At 36.8% G+C, this 24045-nt stretch overlaps 1 protein-coding gene across 3 annotated transcripts in view; it reads left to right on the top strand.

The window, feature by feature from the left end:
- NCOR1 (nuclear receptor corepressor 1) overlaps positions 1-24045 on the top strand; it is a 75482-nt gene that overhangs the window by 2323 nt on the left and 49114 nt on the right. For all 3 annotated transcript variants that reach the window (XM_067309834.1, XM_067309833.1, XM_067309832.1), the window contains exons 2-9: positions 10168-10217; positions 12953-13130; positions 15229-15368; positions 17442-17637; positions 19480-19662; positions 21640-21753; positions 23055-23111; positions 23947-23999. In XM_067309834.1, the coding sequence (XP_067165935.1) occupies positions 13023-13130; positions 15229-15368; positions 17442-17637; positions 19480-19662; positions 21640-21753; positions 23055-23111; positions 23947-23999 (851 nt within the window). In that variant the 5' untranslated portion in view covers positions 10168-10217; positions 12953-13022. The remainder of the gene's footprint in view (positions 1-10167; positions 10218-12952; positions 13131-15228; positions 15369-17441; positions 17638-19479; positions 19663-21639; positions 21754-23054; positions 23112-23946; positions 24000-24045) is intronic.

The following is a 24045-nucleotide window of genomic DNA, read 5'->3' as shown; positions in this document are numbered from 1 at the left end:
AAGCTCTCAGCTGAAGTTGTGGTGAAATGTTTTGCTCCTTTTTCTGTGCTTGCCTACAAAATGCAGATTTTGTTGTGTGATGAAAATATTATTCAAAGTTCTAGTACACACAGCTACTTAAATTTAAGATTTCGGCAACTGTTTAAGTTGGAAGTGATCTATGCCTCATGCAGGTGCAGTGCAACACAGTACAATCCTGAGAACAGACTACTAACCAGACAGTGGTTTCATAATGCAAACAAACGTTTCCTGGATGCCAGTCTTGCACTCTTCAAGTCATTTATGTTCTTTAGTCAAATCTGAATCAGTGTTTCAGATAAGCTATGAACTGAACGTGCTACCTAGTCTCTCTACTGTAAATGTTCCAGATGAAAATTCTGACCTATGCACAACTGCTGTCTGTAAATATTTACTTTGGGCTATTTCTAAATTATGCAAATAGCCAGGAACGTGCCGAATACATTTTCCATTTTAGTTTTTCTCTCCTTCGGTGCTTCTCCATCTAGTAATGATGTTTTGTGATGTTCCCTTTTTCTTCTGTGCTAGTTCAGTGTTTATGCACTGTCTGTTAAATTATTACCACGGCCTAGGCCTGCTGAGGTTTAAGTTTAGAGAGTTGGTGTGTACACAGAGAGTTCCAACCTACCTTGGAGCTACGTTTCCTCTCGGTATCCTGTGAGAGATTTCTATGTCCTTGAATCGCTTCATGTCTAAACCGCTCATGTAATGCTGCCACTCCCAGACTGATTTGATATGCAGGTTTTTTTTCTTTAGGCTTAAGGAGGATGTTGGTCTATGTGGTTTTTGATGTCAGTGACTTCACCTGCTTCTGATTACAAAGGCTATTGCAAAATTGAGACACTGTATTGGTACAAAGATACATCAGCCATCTCAAAAAAATCCTGTTGTTCATCAATTCTTAGCAATTAAAAACTCAAAAATGAAATTTTTATACGGATAAGTGAGATTAGCTGGGCAAACTGTTGACCAGGACTTAAATTCTGTGCATGTAAACTGTCCAGTCTTGTATAAAACTGAAAATTAAAATAGATTCACAAAGACAATGAGGGGAAAGAACACCTGTAAAAGAAAAAGGACAAGATAACATATAAAATATGTGCAAACTAAGTTGATGTCTCTTTAATTCCTCTTTTTATACCATGCATTTAGTTGTGCCTTATGCTATGCTTCAGGGAAATTACATTCAGTTAATAACGTGTGGAGTCTTCATGAAATCACAGCGCACACTTGTCCCATGGAAAGAGCTGGAAAGGGCTGCAGCAGGTGTCGCCTCGCTGCTGGGGACAGGCTGCGCGCGGTGGGGTGGAACACTCTGCTCCACTGGGCAGTTACTGGTAGGGTTCCTGGACAGAACCTGGAGTTGCTTTGAAAAGTGGACACTCTCTGAAATGAGTTAAAATACATTTGCATTTCAAGGCAGATGTCTAACAAACATGACTATAATTCAACATGTATATAAAGCGTACTAGTAAATAAACTTGCCTCTTTTGTGTCATAAAAACGTAAATGTATTGCTTCTCCTCCTGTTCATCAATGTTAGAAAGTTAAGCCCGTGCAAGTTCATTACAAGTCCAAGTGCTGTTCAGGAAACTAAGATAAGTATATTATTATAGTTAAACTGTACTGTTTACCTCATTAATAGTAGTTTTGAAAAAACAAAAAGAGGAATTACTTCAAATGAAAAAATTGTATATGTTTGATTATCCACTGTAGAGTTCACTGTAGAGTCTCAGCTTCATATTCTTCAATTCTTGGTTGTTTTTTTTTGTTTTTTTGATACTTTTTCTGCCATTTGAAATCCTTTACTGACAGAGAATGGGTGTCTGCAAGGTGGGAATTCTTCTACATAATCGGTACAATTTAATGGCTTAGGTTTCTTGGAAAATTATTCCCCAAACCTCTCTGAATAAAGGTGATCCCTTACATGCAGATAATAGCAGTTATTTCTGTAGGTTCTGATGTCTCATTGTGGTCTCAAAGAGCAGACTTCTGCACATTTAGAATCTTAAAGTTTTGTGGGGTTTTTTTTGTAGATATGAAGGCTTACTTGTGCCAGTTGTAGTTTGTGATCTCTTCCATTCTTTGTAATTTTCTGTGACCTAGAAGCTGTTGTGGGAGCTTCAATTAAGGGTAATATTTTTATATATTGTTGCATTTTCCAATAAGTAGAACATCTCAAACTTAATAGTAATGCAGTAACTTTGTTTCCAGAAGGTCATCTTCTGTTTTCTGTGGAGTATCTGACTAGACTTAGGCATTACTTTTATGTCCATTAAAAATTCTTCCTCTAACTGTTGTCTTTTTAGCTAAAATCTAGACTTATTTTTAACTGAAACCAGTTGAAATGAGAAGACTGATGAGGCTCATACTTAATTTGTCCTGAACCTCTCTTTATAGAAGGATATAGTTTCTTTTATACTACATCATACTTTGTGGAGTTATGAGTTTTGTTGGTATAGATTAGTCAAGTTTGATTTACTTTTTCAAATTTAAGCTGTTTTAAAAAGCTGCCACTAGTGATATGCTTTTGAGGAAGAATGGGCTACAAGAAGACGCTGGACGCTTAAAATTTTAACTGGATAATTTATTTCATGTTAGGTGGTTTCAAAAACAGTTTTAGTTACAGATGGCTTAACAGTGAAAGAATAAATTCATGCGTAGTAGCTATTTTTATGTACCTATGCTGTCAGTCCAAGATAGAGAAGCAAAAATTGTTGTCTTGAAATAATATTTTTTGCATAGTGTGTGAGGTATGTGAAGTTTGAGATCATGATGGTTATTTCTAAACCACAGGTGAAATGGGAGGAATTAGCTATGTTTGAGTAAACCTCTGAGTTTTTTGGGTGGAGATTCATGAGTGAGGATGACTTGCCAAGAGAGGTTGTAGTAGTTCTTGTCACTGCTGTTTGCTTAGCATGGCTTGAACCATGGTACAAGCTGATGTCCTGGAGGAGGCTCAGGTTGGTTCTGTTTCACCTTCCAGTTTTGTGGGTTAAGTTTTAATGCTTTAGTTGCTGTTTTATAACCAGTTGAGTTACCCCTGTGGCAGGGATGGAGCCCTTTAAAAGGGATAAGGTAGATACGGTTTGGAAACTGCTGCAGTTACCTCAAAGCAGTCTCACTTGTAAATCTGAGACCTTATCTGTGCACTGTTTGGACTTGGTAGGATTGGTTTTTAGTCTTTAGCTCATGAAAATTTTCTGTGGTGTACACTAATTGCATGCTGTTTACCATCTTGGGATAACTGGGAATGAGAATCTGGTGTTACTGTGAAAACTAAAATGTTTTAAGTATCTTTAGAATATAAGCTGTCTACTTTTCTCGTATGACTGACTTTAAAACCAGAAAACCTAGTAAGGATTGTACTCTTAGTTGATTTAAATCATTGCTTAGCAGTACTTTAGTGAAGGAAATGTTTATGTCCCTCACTTTCATTTCTGAATGGAGGCTTCCTCCTACCTCTTTTGGAGACTCTCTGCTGTTGTGCCCCTCTTTGGCAGAGAGTCCTGGATAGGTTCCTTCAGAATCAATCAGTGCTGTTCTGTGATAAAACTCAGGAGTGATGAGATCTGCTCCCTCAGGGAGCAAAGGAGAAATGAGAAACTGACTCCTTTCCTCCTGCACATTAACTGGTGAGCAGATTCTGAAAATGCTTGCTCTTACTTGAAACACACAGGCAGCACCTTTTCTTGTAAAGTAAGTGGAGAGCTGATTGGAAGCTCCCTAAGATGTTAATGCTGTCAGTTTTTCTTGTTATGGCCCTCCATATAATGTGGCAAAGTTGTATATAGCCTGGGTCTTGTTATCTCTTATTAGCAACTTTTCTTTAGGAACATAAATTACGGAAGTGAGATTAAAATAGGATTTACTGGAGAAGAGTGTCCTTGTGAGATCTATGCCGTTTTGGTAGAACATGAATTTTATTTGTATTTTAGCTACCTAACAGAAGAGAGAGGAATTGTTATTTAAAGATGAAGTATAATCAATGCGATCCGGAGATCTGGTAGCAAACTTTGGTGGCATGTTATGCAATTTACAACTGATATTCATCTTTTGGAATGGCAACAAAACTCCATTTGAAGTACTCTTTCAATACTTATTTAATGTTCCAAAAGCTATTATTTAAGCATTTTAAGGAGTTGGTGGTTTCTTAACAGAAAATTTTCTATTAAAATTTGGAGTGTAAAATCTTTTTTTTCTATCTTGATACAGATGGAAAAAACATACTAACATGGAGTAAATGTGACATCTTGAATTAACTGCTGTATTGCTCCTTGACTTCTGTCACTTCTGTAATTGGCTAAATTAAAGTATACCATGCTTCCTTGTCATGTAGAATGTGAATCAGACACTGTATAGCATAATTATGAGTTAATGCTTCGGACATTCAGAAATAAGGCAATATTGTATGCTAGTGGAAGTTTCAGGGTCTGAGAAGGGTCAAATTCAGATGCTTTGGATTTTCTTAGCATTTTTTTTTTTTAATACCCCCATTGGTGTAGTTATGGCCCTGATTCATATGGCAATAATTAATGGGGAGAATGTTACTTAATATTGCTAGTAAAACACATACAGCTATATAGTTTTTTTTGTTTTTTTTTTTAAACTGGATTTCTAGCAGGGATGGGAATAGCAATTTTCACGTCAATAATCTTACAAGAAAAGGGAGTGAAACTATGGAAGACTAAGTTATCAAGAAATGATGGTGCATTTTGAATATTTTTCCCAGATAAAGAAAAGGCATATGCATGTGTGGAATGCCATGAAAAATCCAAGTTAGTTCTTTTCAACTTTTTAAAGAAAACTTTTGCATTATTTCTTCTCATAGCAAGTGCCTATGTGCCTTGACTAGTAACTTCAGAGTACTCTGGATATAAAAATGAATGTACAAAGATTAAAAAAAAAAAAAAAGCGGAAGCATTCCTAACTTTGAGGATTATATTTGTTCTGCAAAAATGAGAAATGTAATATTCTGGAACTTCTTTAAATAGCTGTTATTTAAATTGTTCTTAATTTTTTACTTGTAATGTGCAAAGTATCTTTCATCTCTTGTGACTATGCAAAACAGATTTTCATACTTAGAGGCACACTTAGAAGCTCAGACATAGTAGCTGCAATATGCTTCCCTCAGTTTTTGTTTTAAAGCATGAAGTTATTTTAAGTCTGCTCAGGTATCGACCTTGTGGCAGATTCTCAGGTTAAAACCCTGTATTCTTCCTTTCAGGATTGTCCTATCTGATGTTTTTGTAGCTAATTTTCTCGGTTACCATCCCATTCCATAATACTTTGCAGAAGCTTCTAGTATCAAACCCAAGTATCTAACATAGATCAGTTTGACTCCAAACTCTTTTCCTTCGTTAGTAAATTTTTCATTGTTTTTCTGAATAGCTATCATATGACTACCCTGATAACTGGGCATTAACACAGTGATTGAAGGAGTAATAACTGCTCTTGAAGTATGTCTAGTAGGTTTTTTTTCTTTTCTTTTTTCCCCAATAATGTTAGGGCTTTGAGACAGATAAGCCAGTCCTAGCTTGTAACAATACTACTAATGTTCTGGGCATTGAAGTGTTATAAGTAATATTTAGCTTGTTACTGTGTTTCTTAGTTTGAACAAATAACTTCTTATATGGAGGTTGGACCCGTTCAGCTGTTTTTAGAAATCTGTTGAATCTTTCTTATGTGTTGGATGTTTCTGAGATGTAAATTTGATGTTTTGGCTTGATTGTTTGAACAATTTTGAATTATGATTAACTGACTCAAAAAATATTACTGGCAGATGTTTCTGGAAGGTTTAATAGTTTTGTGGATCTAGCAATATATGTGAAGGGTTTACTTATGTGACTCTCAACCTGAAATTTTGTGCTACTCTATGTGATTTGGAATTTTTAGTGTCTTAATTGTATAGATGCAGATCTGTTTAATTCATGAAATCTATTTTTTGTGGCCTGTTTTTAAAAGATTGGTCCTTAAATACAGTCTGTTTGGTTTTTTTTGTGCAATTGGTTTGATACCTTTTTATAAAGTGAAGTCATAGTATGAGTTATTCACAAGTTTTGATACAGTGGTTTGGATAAAGCCCTTTTAACCTCTGCTGAAACAGTCTCTTCTCTCTCCATTTTCTTGCCAGAGTAAACTTTGAAAAAATATCCCTGAAATAATTTTGTCTTTACTGCCAGTGAGACCCCTCTGTATGAGGACACGATAATGTGATCTGTGGCGTTTGTTCTATTGAGACTGATTTACTCTAGTTTTTGATAGTTGCATATGTATTTGTATGCATGAGCATGTAAACCTTTTATCTCACCCTTTTATCGTTATCCTTATAGAGGACTGCCTGCATAAGGAAGAGCCTTCCTTATTCTGCTGTGGGTTAGTTACGTCGGAACCCAGTTTACTAAGGCTGCTGACTTAAAAACAAAACAACCACCTAAACTGATTGAAGCCATCTATGACTGTAATCTAATTCATTGCACTCTTCAGATCACACTTAGTTTGCTCAAAAACAAGATGAGGAAAATTTCCCAAAGGATGTGAAATTTAATTAGCAAATGTTGGTTAAGTACTTCAAGATGGCATGAAAATTACTTTAAATGCAAAAGTGTTAGCTTGTTTCGTATATGTGAAGAAAACTTGCGGCTCCCCATGAGACTGGTCTCTATCCAGGAAGATGAATGTAAGAGTAGGAGATAGGATATTCCAGCAAAGAGCACAGTAGCTCCCCAAACAGTAAGCGTATGATTTTTGCCCTTCTTCTGGCCATTTGACCCCTTCACTTGCGTTGGCGTAAACGTGTGACCATGCATTGAACAGATTTGGGGAACTGACTTGCTAAAAATAGTCAATGGTTTTTAACCTGCAGTAGTTTCCCAAGTGAAGACTTGCTTTGCTCTGTGGCGGTGCTAGCTTTGCCTGCTTGAAGTGCTGCAGATCCACAAGTTGAGGCTCTGGGGGCTTAAGTCTTATTTCTGATTCAGTCATGGACTATTTCCTGGGTAGTCTTTGATGGATTTCTTAACCTTTGTGACTCATTTTCCCATGTGTATGCTAAGGATAATGCGTACTTCTGCTTCTTTCTGAAGCACTTTGAGATCTGAGGATCAAGAGATACTGTTCAAATTAGTATTGCCTCATAGAATCAAATATGAAAGTGCTGTGACTGTTGCTATTATAATACCTGGTTCTAAATTATTTTTAACTTACACAAAATTCTCCACGTATGAAAATTTTAAGTGAAAATGGTAGTTTTTAAGGGAAAGTTTGAATCAGATCTGTTCAGTAGTTTGAGCTGGCCAAAGGGGGAAATATTGTCATACCTTTAGAAATAAATACAGTTGAATCACTTCCTTGCCCAAGAAACTCAAATAATACAGGACTGAGCATATCTTCATAGTTCCTGAAACTGTTACTGTTGTCATTGCTTTTTCTCAGCTAGGTATCTTTAAATTTAATTTATTTTTGACTCTTTACTCCTACTTCCCCTGTAGTTTTCTTCTTACATTATCCATTTGACAATATTAGCTTTCCCCATCCTGTATATATTTTACCATAGAGTCTAGGAATGTCAGTCATGAACTGGGACACTGTAGCAGAAGAATGGATTGGTTCCTGAAGTACAAAACAAGAAATATTTCTTTCTACCCCTTCTGATTGTCAGCATACAAAGAGACAGACAGTTGGCCAGCCTGCTTGGCAGCTGTATGAGTGTATTCATGACCTAACGTTTGTCTTTCTGAGACATTTAAGGCAGAATTCCAAAGACTGTAATAGTTCTTGTAAATGTTTACATGGGAAGCCTCTGAAATTTGCAGGACAGCATGAGAAGAAGGTATGAAAATACTTGTCTGAAAAATACGATCTTGCCATCATTGACTGATCAGAGGTGGTCAACTTGATCGGCAGGTTGATTTCTTGTTGCTATATATCATAAGTTGTCAGGGATGCGGAAAGAGAAGATGAACAGCCTCTGTTTGGTCTGGTAGAGAAGAGGCAACCAGTGGAGGGATTCAGAGAGGGAGAAATAGTTAATAACAATGGGCTTTAAAGGATGATTCTGACTGGATTTGAGCAGAGCAAGATGAAGTTTGTCATGGCAGAATACAGCAGTAATTAAAGTGAGGAAAGCCTGGATGCGATTGTTTACAGTCTATACATACGGTTACAATTTTATGCAGAAAGACTGCTGTATTTAAACATAATCTGGATATATTGAAATTAAAGAAGTTCCAGCAGGAAGATGGTGTTGCCTTTACTGACCAAGATATAGGCTGATGAAGAATAATCTTTATCTCTTAGATGTATGCCAGCAGATGTTGAAGGGAGAGGCAAATGCTTTTAGATGAAAGGTCATAGGTCTGGAGAAAAAATATGGGTTGTCAGCAGAGAAATGAGAGCTGAAGTCAAGTACATGCATCCACAGTTGCAGAATTAAGGTAATAATACAGAAAGAAAAGAGCAGAACATTGGTGGTAGTTCTGTAGGCTAATATTGGCAAAAACTTTTTTTTCCCTTCATAATATGACAGAGAATGTAAGCATGCTCATACTAAGAGAGAGGGCATATAGAGAGGCTAAATGAGGAGAGTGTGCAGGCACACACAAATGTCCGTAACAAGAATGAGAGGCTTAGAGGAAGGGAATGTTGTACTTCACTGTCATTTTACTACAGTGTCTTTTTTTTTGTCTTGAAAGAAAAGGTCTTGTGCAGAATCCTCCTCATCCTTTAGTATCCATCTCTTTTTTTTTTTTTCCTCAACCTCCTTATTGTCAATACGTAACCACATATTTTCCTCTACTGTTACTGCTCTTGTCTCTTCCTATTATCTTGTCAATTCCCTCTTGAAAAAACAAACCCGCACCGCCACCACTGATAACTCTGCATCTTTCTCTTTTCCTCTCTTTGCTTTCTACGTCTCTTATGGACCATGATTATAATCTCTAATGCTGTTTCTGTTGTCCTCCGCCGTTGGCATCTTTTCTTTGTTTCACTTTTTCGATTATGGCGCTACAAACATGATCCTACTTGTAGTTCTCAGTAGGAAAGCCTGAAAGACTGAATCTCTTCTTATGTATTATGTAAAACTTCTAGGTTTTGAGTTGCAGGGTTTGAGTCAGCATTGATGGATGGATGAAGGATGCTCACTTCTGCGTGAGCACACACACACACACTCCCCCCAGTCTTTCCACTTCTATAACTGAATGTGGAGAGAGAGAGTCAGGACTTCTCAGTAGTGTTGCTTGAGCAGTGATACGCAAAGATGCAAGAAATATACCTGTGCACCTACGTTCGTTGTTGTTGATCACTTCCTTTGTTTACCTGCCTTGAAAAAGGATGTTGTTAATCTAAAATTATTAATACACCTCAGTTTACTGGAAAGAATATATTTATTACTATGGTTACTGCACTTGGATTTAGTTAATTTGGAACATAATCATAGGGAATTAAGAGTCTATAGTTAGTTTGTGGATTATATAATTTACTTACGTTAACATATCTATGTTGGTGATCCATGGTGGTACAATCCTGGGGTTGCCAAAGCTGTCACAGAGTATCTAGAAAGAAGATGTCAGAGCACTTGGGGCTTAATGGTGTTTTCTAGTCAAACTTTAAGGACTTAAATTGTTTTTTAAGAAGTTGTGAGCTTAAGTATTAAGATTGGAGACTGTAAAAGAGTTTAGGTGATACTTCAAATGACCTGGTTGAATTCCTCTGTCTTTCCCTGTCCCCGGTAGAATTTATTCCTCAGATGTGCAATGGACTCTCAGGTGTGTGCATCACCAGTGTCTGGGGGCATTCCCAGTGGGAGAATGTATGATATACTGGCTGCAGGTGGATGTGAAAGGTTCTTACAACAATGAAGATTCCAAAGAAAGAAGATTCCTGACACAAACCTGACAATCTGTGCACTATAGCTCTTGAGAATGGAGAAATAGCCCTTGTAGCATCATACAAAGTGTGTGTGGATTCAACTTTCAGCAGCCAGGTTAATGATTAACTTGCTGGTTTGACTGAACATTGAGAAAACAAGGAGAAGATGTAACTTAACAGGAACTAGAAAGACCTTGAATCGTGCAGTGGTTTGTCTGCACTTATGTTATTTTTAAGTGCCTGCTCCCCTGATCCTTTGTGCTGCATTTGGTTTCTCAGATCTGCCTGACTGTGGCCCACGTATGTCTGGGGAAGAGAATAAGAACAGGGTGAGTATTTATTGATACTTTCCCACAATATTGTTTACGTTTCTGACTCCCTTTGCCTCAGAATGGGTGTCACAGAACTAGAGGAGTTTTGGAAATGGTTGAGAAGGAACAGCCAAGTAGACTAGGATTCTTCAGCATTGAAAAGATATGATCAAAGAGGTATGACAGAGGTCTCAAATCACATGTGGAATGGAAGAATGAATAGAGAATAGATGTTTGTTCTATTCCGATACAAAAATTAAGTACATCAAATGAAGGTAGCAGGTTTGGAGTGAACAAAAGCAGGTGGTTTCTCCTGCAAAGTATCACTAATCTGTAGAAGTGCTTGCAACAAGAAGTTGTGAATGCTGAAAGTTCATATTGGTTCAGAAAACAGCTGAACAAACGAATGGAAGAAATATCCATTAAGAGCTGTTAAACAGAAGGGCTTCTTCCTCTGGCTTAGGGAGTCCCTGAGCCACAAATTGCTAGAAGATTGGTGAGTGTATCGGGGAAGTACTGACATGTGCTTGCCCCTCTTTTTCATACTTTTCGCTGCGTGCCTGCTACCGGCCGTTGTCAGTCACAGCATATTCAGCTAAAGGAACAAAGGAACTTTGATCTGATCCAGTATGTTTTTTCTTTCCTGGCTGAAGCTTTCAGGCATATCATATGTAAATATTATATAAAATCCAGTTAATTGTCTCCCACGTACTTAACGTACATAAACATACAAAACTGCTGAGATAGCACAAGTTAGGGCATAAGCAATTCATGAAACTGAGATTTGTACTTCTGTAAATTTAAATTGTTTGACTGTCCTTCTAGCATGCAGCCAGTTGTTCATTTAATAATAAAACGTTCATCAGCCTGTGATGGGAGTGGTTAATATGTTAGTAAACATTTGATTGAGCTGACAATTAGCTATATGCCATAGTTTTACATAAACTTGCATGAAAGTTGAGAGAGAGAGCAAAAAAACCAAAAGGCTTCTGTTTGCTGTGGCTTGGACCTAGGAATACATTTGAGTGTTCAGGTACAGTGGCTTGCAACTAGCACAGCATATGTTAGCTAAAACTCTGCTTGCTTTCTGGCGCTGTTACTTGCTTAAATGGAGTACCTGTGACTCAGACCTATTAGACTGCTCCGTAGTTTGAAAAGATGTATTCTAATGAATGCAGTATGAGTGAAGGATGAAGTGTAATAAATGTTAATCATGAAGAATTCTTTATGTTAGAACTTGTGTCACTTGGATATGAATTACAGATGCTATAATTGGTATACAGGTACTATAAAACACACAGCTGGAATCAGTAGTATTGCTTTGAAAAAGAAGCTGTAGTTTTTCCATAATTTTTTGTATGTGAAAATTGAATTTCATAGGTGAATCTAAATTTGGCTCCCTGTTCTAATTCTGATAGTCCAAACCATAAAGCTTTCTGTTTCACAGAGAGGTGGGAAAAGAAAACAACTGGAAGAGGACTGATAAAATATATCAGATAAACTAAAATCTATTTTTATAGCTTGCTGTGTCCGATTCTTTTCTGAACTAATTTTGTCTATTGACTGTTAATGGAAAATGCAGCTCAGAAGTAAAACTTGACATGTGATGTTTGTGAAAGGCTACAGATTAATACACTTGGAAATGAAGCCAACTAGTCATGGATCAGCAGTTACTTTATTCAAAGGTCCGAGATATCTGCTAGGCTCGGGACCAGAGGTTGGGAATTTGCTGTAGGTCTGATAGAATTCTGTCTTTAAAACATAAGCTCCAAAAATTACACCTTCTGAGCTATCAGAGATAAATATCTTGTGGTTTCAAAGAAGAAAATCCTGCTCTCTTTATTAGAGCCCTAGAAGTGCTGAAAGCACCAGTAGGCATAATGTTTCGTCAGTGTCTTTTGATCTTCAGCAGATAGTGTTGGCAGCTGAAACTATACACAGCTTCTTAGATGCTTGGACTTTGTTAGTGAAGTTGTCCGAATCTTTTCAGTCTTTAAAAACTTCTCCCAGATCAGTGTCCATTTCAGTGCCCGCTGTTAATCTGCAGCTGTATTCACAATAGGGCAAAGTAGGCATCGAACGTCAACCAAGCAGAATTGTTTTAAGGCTTTATAGTGTATTTGATTGCTGGCATCCCACGTGAGACAAACTGTGCTATCAGTTAAAATAGTGTCTTTTGTCTGTGACTGCCTTTTCTACTAAGAACTACTTTTGTCAGGCTCCTGTTAGATGGTAATAACGTTTTCGGGCCTGACTAATGCATCGTGGTTTAATGAGCTGTAGGTGGGTATTGAGTCAAGCAACCCTAAGACTGCCTGAATATGAAAGTACAAAACAATTCATAGAATCAAAAAATGCCATAGAAGAAATGAAAGTGAACTTTATTCTTTCATGTTGTGCTAAAGAAGTTTACCATAAATTGTACGTCCGCCTATAGACTATTATAACCTCTTTAACATCTATTTAAGTGACCTACTTTTCTTTTAAAATCCTCCTAATTCAACTGGTAACTGGTAAAATGATGTATTCTGACAATATAATCCTCAAATCTTTGTGTAGACAATGCTGACATGTCTATTTTTGAGCCCCTTTAAGACCCGTTAACATGTTTCAGACTAGAGTAACCTATTAAATAAATACATCAGGAAAAAGCTTTTACTGGTAATGGTTGTTTTGCTTAGGTGACTATGGCTGTAATGTATTGTGAGTACATCTGGTACTTCAGTGCTTATCAGTGATCTTTTTTCCTTTAGGCGGTTTCCTAGAAACATGATTGCTTGCTGGTCTTGATCTCACAGCTTTGTGAAGACTTCTTCTCTGATAATGTCAAGTTCGGGCTACCCTCCTAACCAAGGAGCATTCAGCACAGAACAGAGTCGTTATCCTACTCACTCTGTCCAGTACACCTTCCCTAGCACCCGACACCAGCAGGTAAGAAGTCATGAAGGTTACAGATTTAGTAAGAATAATTCAGATATTTTCTGGGCCAGATGGGAGTTTTTAACATTTTAATACAAGTTGTACACATTTGAAAACCGTGGAGTTGCAGAGCAATATGCCCGGGTAAAATTGATTGGGGAAATCTTTGTAACAATGTTCTTTATACCCTTGGAGTTTGGCTCTTGCGATAAGGTTGATGTGTCTACTTACTCAAATATATTTTGTCTTTGAATATTGAGGGTCTGACTGCGATGTAGCTTCTGGAAAGTATCGTCTGTAGCAATGCAGTGATCCCTGGTTCCTTCTGAAATAATGAATTGAAAATATATAATTACCTATTGAATTATCCTTTCCTGCAGTGCTGTAGCTTAAAATTATTAAAATCCCTGACTATCACTGACTGTGATTTTTTAGGGGGGGGGGCTTTCTAGATTATTTTTTTTCCCTGTTCTTTTTTTCTTTCTTTCTTTCTTTCTTTCTTTCTTTTTTGGTAGACTATTTTAAAAATGTTTTATAAAGTTGTGAAGGTACCCTAAGTAAAACCATATAGCTTATCAGCTTCGCAGCATTTCCTATTATTTAACACATGGAAATCTACTGAAACTGGCAAAATGCTTCTTTAGAAATTGACCTGTCTTGAAGAGGGTTTATTGATAATCTTATCTCATAGGTAGGTTGAGTCTTTTTGATTCTTCCTCTGCTTTTATTTTTAATGTTGAAAACTCAGATGTAAATAAGTGCTAAGAAGTCCGAAATGACAAAGGAAATGTGCCCATTGAGCAGAACTGCTGCCAGTGTTATTTAGGTAAATAGCTGTGGGTTTGGGCTTTTTTGTTTTTAATTTTTTGCTGAAAGCATTAGATTTCTTTTTTCAAGTTGAAATCTGTATCTGCTCTCTGACTTGGTTTTTGATAGAAAACTGAGTTTTATAATTTTTTTTTTTTCATAGGGAACTAATATAAGCTTCCTGTTTTTATCATTGGTTTCTCCTAGCTTGAATTAATTCATTAGTTCATAATTCTTTTAGTTTTGTTTTAATTTATTAATGTTTATTCATCGTACTAAATCTGGACAATGTAGATGTGGCTGGATCCACATGCATTGATAACAGTTTTCCAAGAATATGCAAATAACCTGTCCACGGTTAGTATACATTTCATATGGAAATAATGTTCTGGGTGTAATGGTTCCAATCCTTTGAGAGACTGGACTCTTGGGACATTTATGGGCACTGGTTTTGGATGGGGAATTAATCTCCTATTAGGCTCAGGAGCTTTCCAGGAGGGTAAGAGGTAAACTGTTAGTCATCTTTCCTTCCTTTATGTGAGCAATATTCGCTAGATTCTGGATATACTGACGCAATGCTTGGTAAAGTCTCTGTGCAAGGTAGAGAATGTGGATCTGAAATGTAAAAACCTTTATCTCACCCTGAACGTTCTCTGAAGCAGCTTTACGAGTGCTTCCAGCTGCCAGTGTTCTGCTAGCCAGGATTAGGAGAGTGGATTTCTAAGAATCTTACGCCTGGTCATTTCTGCCGAGCATTTATTCTGCCATCGTGTGCCGTGTGGCGTGGTAGGCTGTGGAGGGCTGGCTATGGGCTTTAGAACAGCTCGGGTTTCCCCATTTTAATGAAATTCTTCTCCTGCTTACAGATACTTTGAATCTGTTTTGTTCTACTTATGAGGTTATGAAAAGAAATTTAAGATTTGGAACTTTTTGGCCTGCTCTGTATTTTTAGATAGGTTGTGAAAACTAAATCTTCTGGGTAATGACCTACTGCATGTCTTGCAGAGCTTGTCATCAATTAATGCCAGCTGCATATCATTTTTAAAAGCAGTGGTCAAAGACCTGTATATACAAATAAGTTGTCTTATACCTTGCTTTGTAAATTATATTGGTCAGGAGATGCATCTTGTCCAACTTTCCTTTAGTGCTAATTATAGTGTCTGATACAAAAATGTCTTGAGATATTAATGGAGGAAATTGCCTTGAGGGTTACAGAAACATGATGATTCCATGAGACTAAACATTTTTGACCCTATCTTCTGCAGCTTTGTTCTTGTTGACATCAGAACTGTGTTTCATTTAGGAGTTTGCGGTTCCCGATTATCGTTCGTCTCACCTGGAGGTCAGTCAGGCAACTCAACTCTTACAGCAGCAGCAGCAACAGCAGCAGCAACTTAGGCGGCGGCCTTCCTTGCTTTCCGAATTTCACCCAGGCTCTGACAGGTGAGGATGCTATTTTTGAAATATGTTAAGAGGAGTCTTTTGAGTCTATGCTTTCTATAAAGTTAAAATTAACTTGTAAGTAGAAAAGTTTTTGAGTTCCACAGTTTTTGGCTAGGTACTTGATTGTATTGCTTTGTTGCCTAACAGTATAGGTCTCCTGTGTTTGAGAGTGTTGTAGAACTGCCTGGTTTTAAATCTGATGTGTGATTCCTCAGTCCCTTTGCCTTAACTAATATGTTTGCTTCATAGACAGGAGGTGACAGGCTACTACGCTTTCCCACACCTCTCCTAAGAACTATGTCAGCAAGCTTCTGAGAATATAAGTGCATCTTGCAAACTATTTTTAATATTATTTAGGCTAAAAGTGTGTTATGTTTGTATCTTTGGATAATTCAATCTTGCTGAGTAGAAGCAACAAGTGCAAGAAACATTATAGTGTGAATGTTATCTGTCACGTTTCCTAGATTGCACTGGGAAAAAATTCTTGTGTATTCAAAAGATAGTATTTGTGTGGCTAGGTAGGTAAGAAACAGCAGAGCTAATTGGGTATTGCAGTTGTAATAACTGTAAAGAACTTAAATGTGGCATAAAATGTGACTTCTAGGCACAAAGGACTTGATCATACTCTTTAGCCTTGTGGCAAGACATTTGACAACTTTGTATCATTTGTTATAAATACTGTTTTTGTCAGTCTTGCACCATTCCTGTCTCTGTGTAAACAGGTGCAACTGGTCTGTGTCCGGTAGGTTAATTGAGGACAAGTATAGTGGGCAACTGCAGCTAGTCATGTGGTGTTGTAATTTAGTATCAGTTTGGTAATGTCTGTCTTCTCAGTAAAATAGGTTACTTTACAGTGGGTATTGATGAATATTCAAATGTATATTATTACTGTAAGGCTGATAGGTTCAAGAAACATTTAGCCTTATTAAAGATTCACTTGACTATATATCCAAAGAATATTGGATATTAAAAACCCACTACCGATCAGAATAAGATTAATTGGATTATAGTAAATTAGTAGGAATATGCCTGTTTTTAGGGGTGAGGTTATTATATGATTTGTGCACCTTGATTCTTTGTCGTATTGGTGTATTACTGTGTTGTGATGCACTTGTAGTAAATAGTAGTAAATCTGCTCGAAGTAACTTTATATGCTGTGTTAGTGGTAGCAGTTTATTCTGGCCATATGTCTGAGGTAGCTGGTTCTGAGCATACACCTGTGATGAATGTTAAGTAAATACTGGTCTAGCTTGAAAGCTCATTAGAATATTCCCAGAAATAAATTCTTGATAAAGAAATCTGGGGCTTGCATATTGAGTTCATGTTTCATCACCAAAATGCCAGTAATGTTCTGTTTTAGTGCTGGGAAAGAGTAGCATTAGATGGGCTCGTAACTTCAGATTGTAGCAGAAGTGAATTCCCCTCCCCTCTTGTAAGACTGTAAAAGCCCGTTCACTAGTCCTGACAAAATACGGGAAACTACTGTCATCCCTTCCGTGACACTTCATAAGAAGATGTTGAAGCGTATGTGGTTGTTTTATGGGCATCCTGTGCGTTGCACTGTAAAGAAGCTAGTGAGGCTGCTGTTTTGCTTTCTTATGAGAAGGAGGAGTTTTCAAATGACCCACAAATTGGATCATTGACAGTTTCTGTCATATAGTGGCATTTGAGTGTAGATCAAGTTCCAAATAGACTCATGGCTCGTTTCAAGCATTCTATGTATATTTAAAACTTATTTGACTGCAAACATGAAATAAGTGAGGTGTTGTCTTCTGTGTTCTGTAGAATGTAATACTGTATTTATCTCGTGGATTTTTTTTTGTGCATTTGAATCAAAGCAGCAGTAATATGTTTCTTTAAGGCTTTAGAATAATAGGTATTCATTTAACAGGATCTTTTAAGATTCAAGTTAACTTTCTACATTTCAGTGTGTTTTATCTATTGTATTTTTGGAGATCAGAAGAAGATTTTGCAAAATTTTGTTTCCTGTGGAACTGGAAGGGGTGGAGAATCACCAAATAGTTTTCCTGTATTTAAAGTGCATATTTTAATAATTTCTCTTTTGTGTATTAGGCCTCAGGAAAGGAGAACTGGATATGAACAGCAATTTCATCCAGGTCCATCTCAGACAGATCATGATTCACTGGAATCTAAGCGACCACGTCTTGAACAAGTTTCTGATTCCCATTTTCAGCGTGTCAGTGCAGCTACTGTCTTACCTTTAGTACATCCTCTGCAGGAAGGGTTGAGATCTGCAGATATTAAGAAGGTAAAGACACTTTCTGTTGCAATGCTGAAGGTGTAACTTCATATGTTGTGTTCAACTAATCAATTTTTTCAGTTGGGATGATTTTTTTTATTTGTTTGGGTTTGTTCTTTAACCTCAGAAATAGAATTCTGCACATTCTCAGAAACAGTGGTCATGAATCAAGGTGTTACTTTTTTACAAACAAACAAAAAAACACCCCAGAACTAAGAGAAATCTGATACCTTAACCACAGTAAAGTGGAAGTCCTGTTCTGTGCTAGCTAGAGAAGATGACTGAACTAGGAGCTGGAGTTCTGAGTTGCTGCTACACTCTTGTTTAACCCTCAGCTGCAAAATGATGATGGTAAAATGCATGAAATATTTCTGCTTTTCAGTTCAAAACTTCTGGGAAATGCATGCGAGTTAGTTTTTTTCCTCTAGTGAATAACTGTACTGAATGATCAAGATATTCCCTTCTCCGCCCCTTTTTAAGTATCTGAAATGAATCTGTTTACATACACAGATTACATTAATTACACCTGTTACTGTCTTATTTGAGGTAAATCTCAGGCAGTGTAGTTTGGTGTGGATATTCTCTGTTATAGATACTGAATTTTGATTAGTGCAATTTGTGTAGAGCAGACAAATGTCTTTTAAATGAATATGTGAACTCTTTTTACAAACACACACCCTCTCCTTCTCCTGGGGCAGGAGGAGGCATGACTGTTGAAGGTGCATATTAAAATTTTCAAACTCTGATTGCTTAAGAAAAAAATTGCCATATGGTTCCAAAAGCTAACAGGCACCAGACTTTTAAAGTAGAACACTTGTCTTGCTTTGTGCTTACCATTCCTTTTATCAGTTGAATATACTATCTGTGAAATAAAGTAAAATCATGTCAGCATGTGATTTCTTAGTAACTTGCTCTGCTGCGTAGTAAAGATAAGATCAAAGAGGGCTGGAGATACCACACAAATGCATGCAATGTTAACTTGTTTGCATGTAACTGAATTTTTATCCAGGCACTACCTATAGAAATCTGCTGTCTCAATTTGGAAACACGGCCCAGTGTTATCTTGAGGAAAAGCAGAATTCAGACCCATCCTCTTTTATTGAGGTTGGCTTGAATGAGGGATGTATATACCAAGCTAGTGTTTGCCAGCTAGGGAGTCATGTAGCCTAATGGTGTAAGGACATAAACAAAAACAAGGTACAACAATGCTAATATTAGTGCATGGAACATGTTGAAACATGTTGTCTGGAAACAGGCGACAAAGCATGATTAAAAACAAAGCCAAATGAGTAGTGACCTGTCCTCTCTGAGATTATGCAGGAAACCAGTCATCATCCTGAGAGAACTAAACATTTATAACCACCTGGCTATTATGCACAAATAACTCCAAATATACTTTATCAGGCTAGTCATGATTATGTTCAAGAACATCATCATCATCAATATATGTGCAGAGGGTTGAGGACTGGCTCTAAAGTAACCCTTCCTTTAAAAATAGAAGTTACTATTTACAGTTATGAAGATGTGTTTTTAAAAGGGAGACATTTTGATCTTATTTTAGTTTCAAGGCAAATATTGAATTGTGCTGCTAATGTGAATCTTAAAATAAAAAAAAAAAAGCTGGACTTCGAGCTTAGACTATTGTTAATGGGCTATCACTTAATTCTAAAATATATAAAGTATGCAAAACCTGAAATCTTAAACTTTATCTCTGTTAAAGAGCTACCTAAGTTAAAGATAGCTGGAAATTCTTATTAATTCATGTATTAATGCAAACTAGTTTGATTACTGAACACTCTTTCACATGTTATTAGTATGACTTATTTCACTCAATTTTTTCTTTCATGAAAGGACCCAGCTTTTGGAGGAAAGCATGAGGGACCATCATCTCCAATTTCTGGTCAACCTTGTGGGGAGGACCAGAATGCTTCACCTTCAAAGCTGTCAAAGGAAGAATTGATACAGAGCATGGACCGTGTAGATCGTGAAATTGCAAAAGTTGAACAGCAAATCCTTAAACTGAAGAAAAAGCAAGTAAGCTTAGCAGACACTAATGTGGTTATCTGCTAGGGAAAAAGGTGTGGAAAAACATCACTGGTGGTGGTGGTGAATTTTTTTGTAGCAAACTAAATGACCACGTTACAAAGTTTAAGTATATCATTATGCTAAAGTGTTTAAATAGATTGGATACAATATAGTTTCAAGTATTTCTGAAAATATGAGAAAGCCACCTAGAAACAGCGGAAGTAGATTGTGTTATATTTTAAACTTTTGTTAGTTGACTAGTAAAACAAGGGCAATGTGATGACTATAGTTGCAACATGGAAGATGACTCCTGGGGAAGGGGAGGCTACCGTCTTTCCTCTTTCACAGTTGCTGCAAGGGGAGAATCCCTTGCATCTCCCAAACCAGTGTTTGTGCAAAAGGCCTTGGATCATCTGCTTTCACAAGGGCAAGAGATCGTAACATCTGGAACTAAGGTCATCTTTGGGGAAAGTGTAGTAGGAGGGGTATTAGTAAGCAGAGAGAGCAGAGGACTAAAAGGGGAAATACACTCTTTTTTTAAAGTAGTCTGTGCTTTGCATCCAAGAACTAACTGCACTTCAGCCAGTGTAAGCAAAGGTTGGCAGTAGTTGTTGCCTTCCCAGTAGCTGCTGTGGCTATCTAAACCCACCCTTCAATCTAGGCATCTGTTATTCATTGGATGTTTATAAAAAAAAAACAAAGTCCTGGCCCCCTTTTTCTGGTCTGACTTTCAAAGATCTGGGTAAAAGTGGTGTCAGGTTTAAGATTCACTGGTGGGAACTCTGAAGGAAATAAGAATTATGCCATAGGATTTGTTAAACTGAAGGTCTGTAGGTAACAAATAAACAGCCATCTGGATTGCAAGAGTAGTAAGTTTTTATAGTCTTGGAGCATTTGATTACTTCTGATGGACTGTTAAATGACCTTAATTAGAAAAAACAAAATAGATGTTACTAACTACCTGGGTATGTGTTAATGATGCTTGGTGGGTTTTTTGTTTGCTTGTTGTTTGCCTGTTCACTTTTCCACAAAATCAGCCAGTACTTTTCATTATGCATATCTTCTGTGAAACTTCGTTTTTGCATGTGTGTACTGTGATTTTTTTTTTTTCAACAAATTACAAAATTGAGTTGCTGTTGCTTTCAATAAGTGTTTATTATGGCAATTATTTAAAAATTTTAGATTTCGAATTCTTACGTGGCAATATAGCAAACCCCAGCTAGTATCATAATACAGGATGGATGGATCCTTTGTATCAAAGGTTCCTTATTATAGGTGTGTTGCTGACATGAGTGAAGTATATTTACGATTCAAAAATGAAGCTGTCACTGAACCAGATTTTTTTTTGATGTGAAAGCAAATCACAGGAGTATAATAGCTAGGGAAATAACTGCAGGATTTTTTGCTTGCTTGGTATTGTGGTAATCTTGGAACTTCAATATATGTGGAGTGATTAATTTCTGATGTGAAGTATTTTTAGAACGATGTTCTCTATGGATTGTTAGAAGGACTTTTGTAGCTTTTCTTAAAAAATAAGACAGCAGTAATAATAGTAATAAAAAAAAAAGCAGCTATTAAGACTTAAGTATGTACAGTGTAGACAGCCCTGTGGATTACTTCCTCTGTGGGAAGACAAGTTTGGTGTAACTATTCTCCAAACTCACTGTTTTTGTTTAAAGTTAAATATTGATAAATTTTAATTCCACAATGGCTTTAAATGTCAAACACACACCCAAAAAAAAAAAAAAGTCTGATTCAGTGCAGGTGAATCTCGTAAACTGAATATTTGGTTTACCAATTGTGCAGAAATAGTCTTGTTATCATCCTGGCTGGTATTAAAACCATTTCATTCGTTCCTTGTGAGTTAGAAAGAAAAATAACAGGCGCTACAAACTGTTGCTCAGATGCATATTTTCTCTCTGGTGACTAATTACTGGTGAGGGTAACGTGGTGCGGATGGCTGATTTTCTTTCTCTCGTCTCTTAGCAACAACTTGAAGAAGAAGCTGCTAAGCCTCCAGAGCCGGAGCGGCCTGTCTCCCCTCCTCCAGTGGAACAGAAACACCGCAGCATTGTCCAAATTATTTACGATGAGAATCGGGTAAGCCTGCTTTTTAAGTTGACTGAGTGTGGTTGGGAGTCTTACCCAATGTGCTAAAATTCATTATGTCTTAATTCACTCTTGTGAGGCAATTTTTGCTTCCTATGTTGTTTTATTGATTTCTACTCTCCCCCCTGCATTCCACTCCTTTAAATAGTCATTTACTTTTTTAAATGAAAGATGCTTGCATGACACTCTTCTTCTTGGTCACAGGATCCTTTTATAAGCAGTCTAGGGAAACACGTCTATGGCTCTCATCGCTAGATCTCTGGGTTAATTTTTGTTTTGTTTTTTAATGCTTCAGAAATTTGTCTTGAATTCTTCTTTCTGCAGTTGTGCTGGGGGACAGTCCCCTTTGCAGCTTTCATCTTCAAACCAGGCAGTTCAGGATAATTACTTTAATATTCAACTACAGTTGGCTAAAGTGTGGTTGAAGTAATAGGGCTAGGGTTCAGTTCTGAAATGTTTTGAGACCAAACAAACCGTTCTACCAGGGTAATATTATAATACTCCCTTGATATATAATTATTTTGTACAGCTGTGAGTTCCAAAAAATTTCTCAGTTTTCAAGATTGAAATAACATGTAGAGAAGTTAGAATTTAGCAGAACACTTTCTAAAAATAACTGCTTCGTGGGTTGTTTTTTCCTGTATTTTTCTTTGCGGGCATCTGTACCCTTAGGGCTAGCACATAGAACAATTGTTATGGAAGAAGCAAATTCAAACTAGTGTACTGGATCATTTCAGATAGCCCTGTCTGCTGACAAAGGGCTTTGGAAGATTATATAGGCTTGAAATGAACTTGTGAAAGCTAGCCAGCTTATCCAGTGCTGCCTCCGTTAGGGTCAGAATTACTTTGGGGTCTTCGCCTAGTGTGGAGGCAGGAGGACCTTTGACACTGTCCTTTGTATGTGTATGTACATATTGGTTCGCACTCCCAGACTTTGCAATTGGAGAATTTTTGTCTGTCAATTCCATTTTTCAAAGCTGTACTTCATAGCGTTGGACGCCTATCTTCCTCTTAATTATTTGCCATGTTATGTTTTAGCGCGTGTTCTTTTTGAAGCATGGAGAAGGTCGGGTCCTGCTTATACTATCTCTCAAATACATGGAAATCAAAGTAGTAACTGCAAAGTTCAGGTACAGGTTTTGTGATTTGCAGAGGCAACGTTGCAGAAATAGGTTAAGAAGGACATATGTGGTCGCGCAGGGGTTTAGCAGTTGGCCTAAGTGAAAGATTTCAAATATACTTTAGACACACTAACTCCAATTGATTTTATGCAAAACAAATCTTATTTACAGAAAAAAGCAGAGGAAGCTCACAAGATTTTTGAAGGTCTTGGTCCAAAAGTTGAACTGGTAAGTTTTTGCTTTGTTTCATTTTCTCTGTTGCCAGTGTTGCTTTCCACATCTGTAGTTCCGTTGTGGTAAACAGATGTAGTTGGATGCTAATGTATAAAAGAACATTGTATGGTGACTTAATCTTTTTGTTTGAGGGCATAAAACCTTTTTTTTTTTCCCTTGGTGCCTGACTATTTACATTAGTTTTGAGCTCCTGTGCCTGTCCATTTCTGAAACTAGGAGCTGTTTGAGTGTCTCAAGTATTAAATAGCGGGATCAGGTAGTGTAGCTAGACATGAGAAAGTGTAGATTCAATGTATGTATTGTTCTCCTATCCCCCTGAAGTTACAAACAATGCATTTAAAAAGCATCTTTCAAGTAAAAGATGCATTCATCTGTACATTCATCTGTAATACTGCAGAATGCCAAAGAATGCAATTAAGTTTGTGGAATCTGATTTTCATAAATATTTGTTAGTGTGTGTTTAAATGTGCTAAAAATTAGGACTTAAGTGATCTGATTGGCTGTTTTAGTCCAACTTTTAAAATAGATTTGAATCTTTTTGAGAAAGAACAGATTTGAAATAAGAAAAAATCTAAAATTCATTTAGATACATAAGTAGTTAAAATGGTCTATTTTTAGAGTTAGAATGGTCTATTTTTAAGTAATGAAATCTTTGCTTCAAGTGTTTGAATATTTAAAACTTTAAGTCACTTCAGATTGCTGCATCTCACAGGTTCCCTGCACTGTTGGCATAATATTTCAATATTATTAAAGATATTCCATATACTTCTAGAATTATATGCATTGAAAGTACTAAATTTATTATTATTTTTTTAATCCAAAATTGTAGCCACTTTACAACCAACCATCAGACACAAAGGTCTACCATGAAAACATCAAAACGTAAGTACTTAATATCTTGCCATTTAAGGTGTTTAGACTTAAACAT

Source organism: Apteryx mantelli, chromosome 22 (assembly GCF_036417845.1).
Source record: "Apteryx mantelli isolate bAptMan1 chromosome 22, bAptMan1.hap1, whole genome shotgun sequence".
In the NCBI taxonomy this organism is placed as follows: Eukaryota; Metazoa; Chordata; class Aves; order Apterygiformes; family Apterygidae; genus Apteryx; species Apteryx mantelli.
This window is presented reverse-complemented; position numbering and strand designations above follow the sequence as displayed.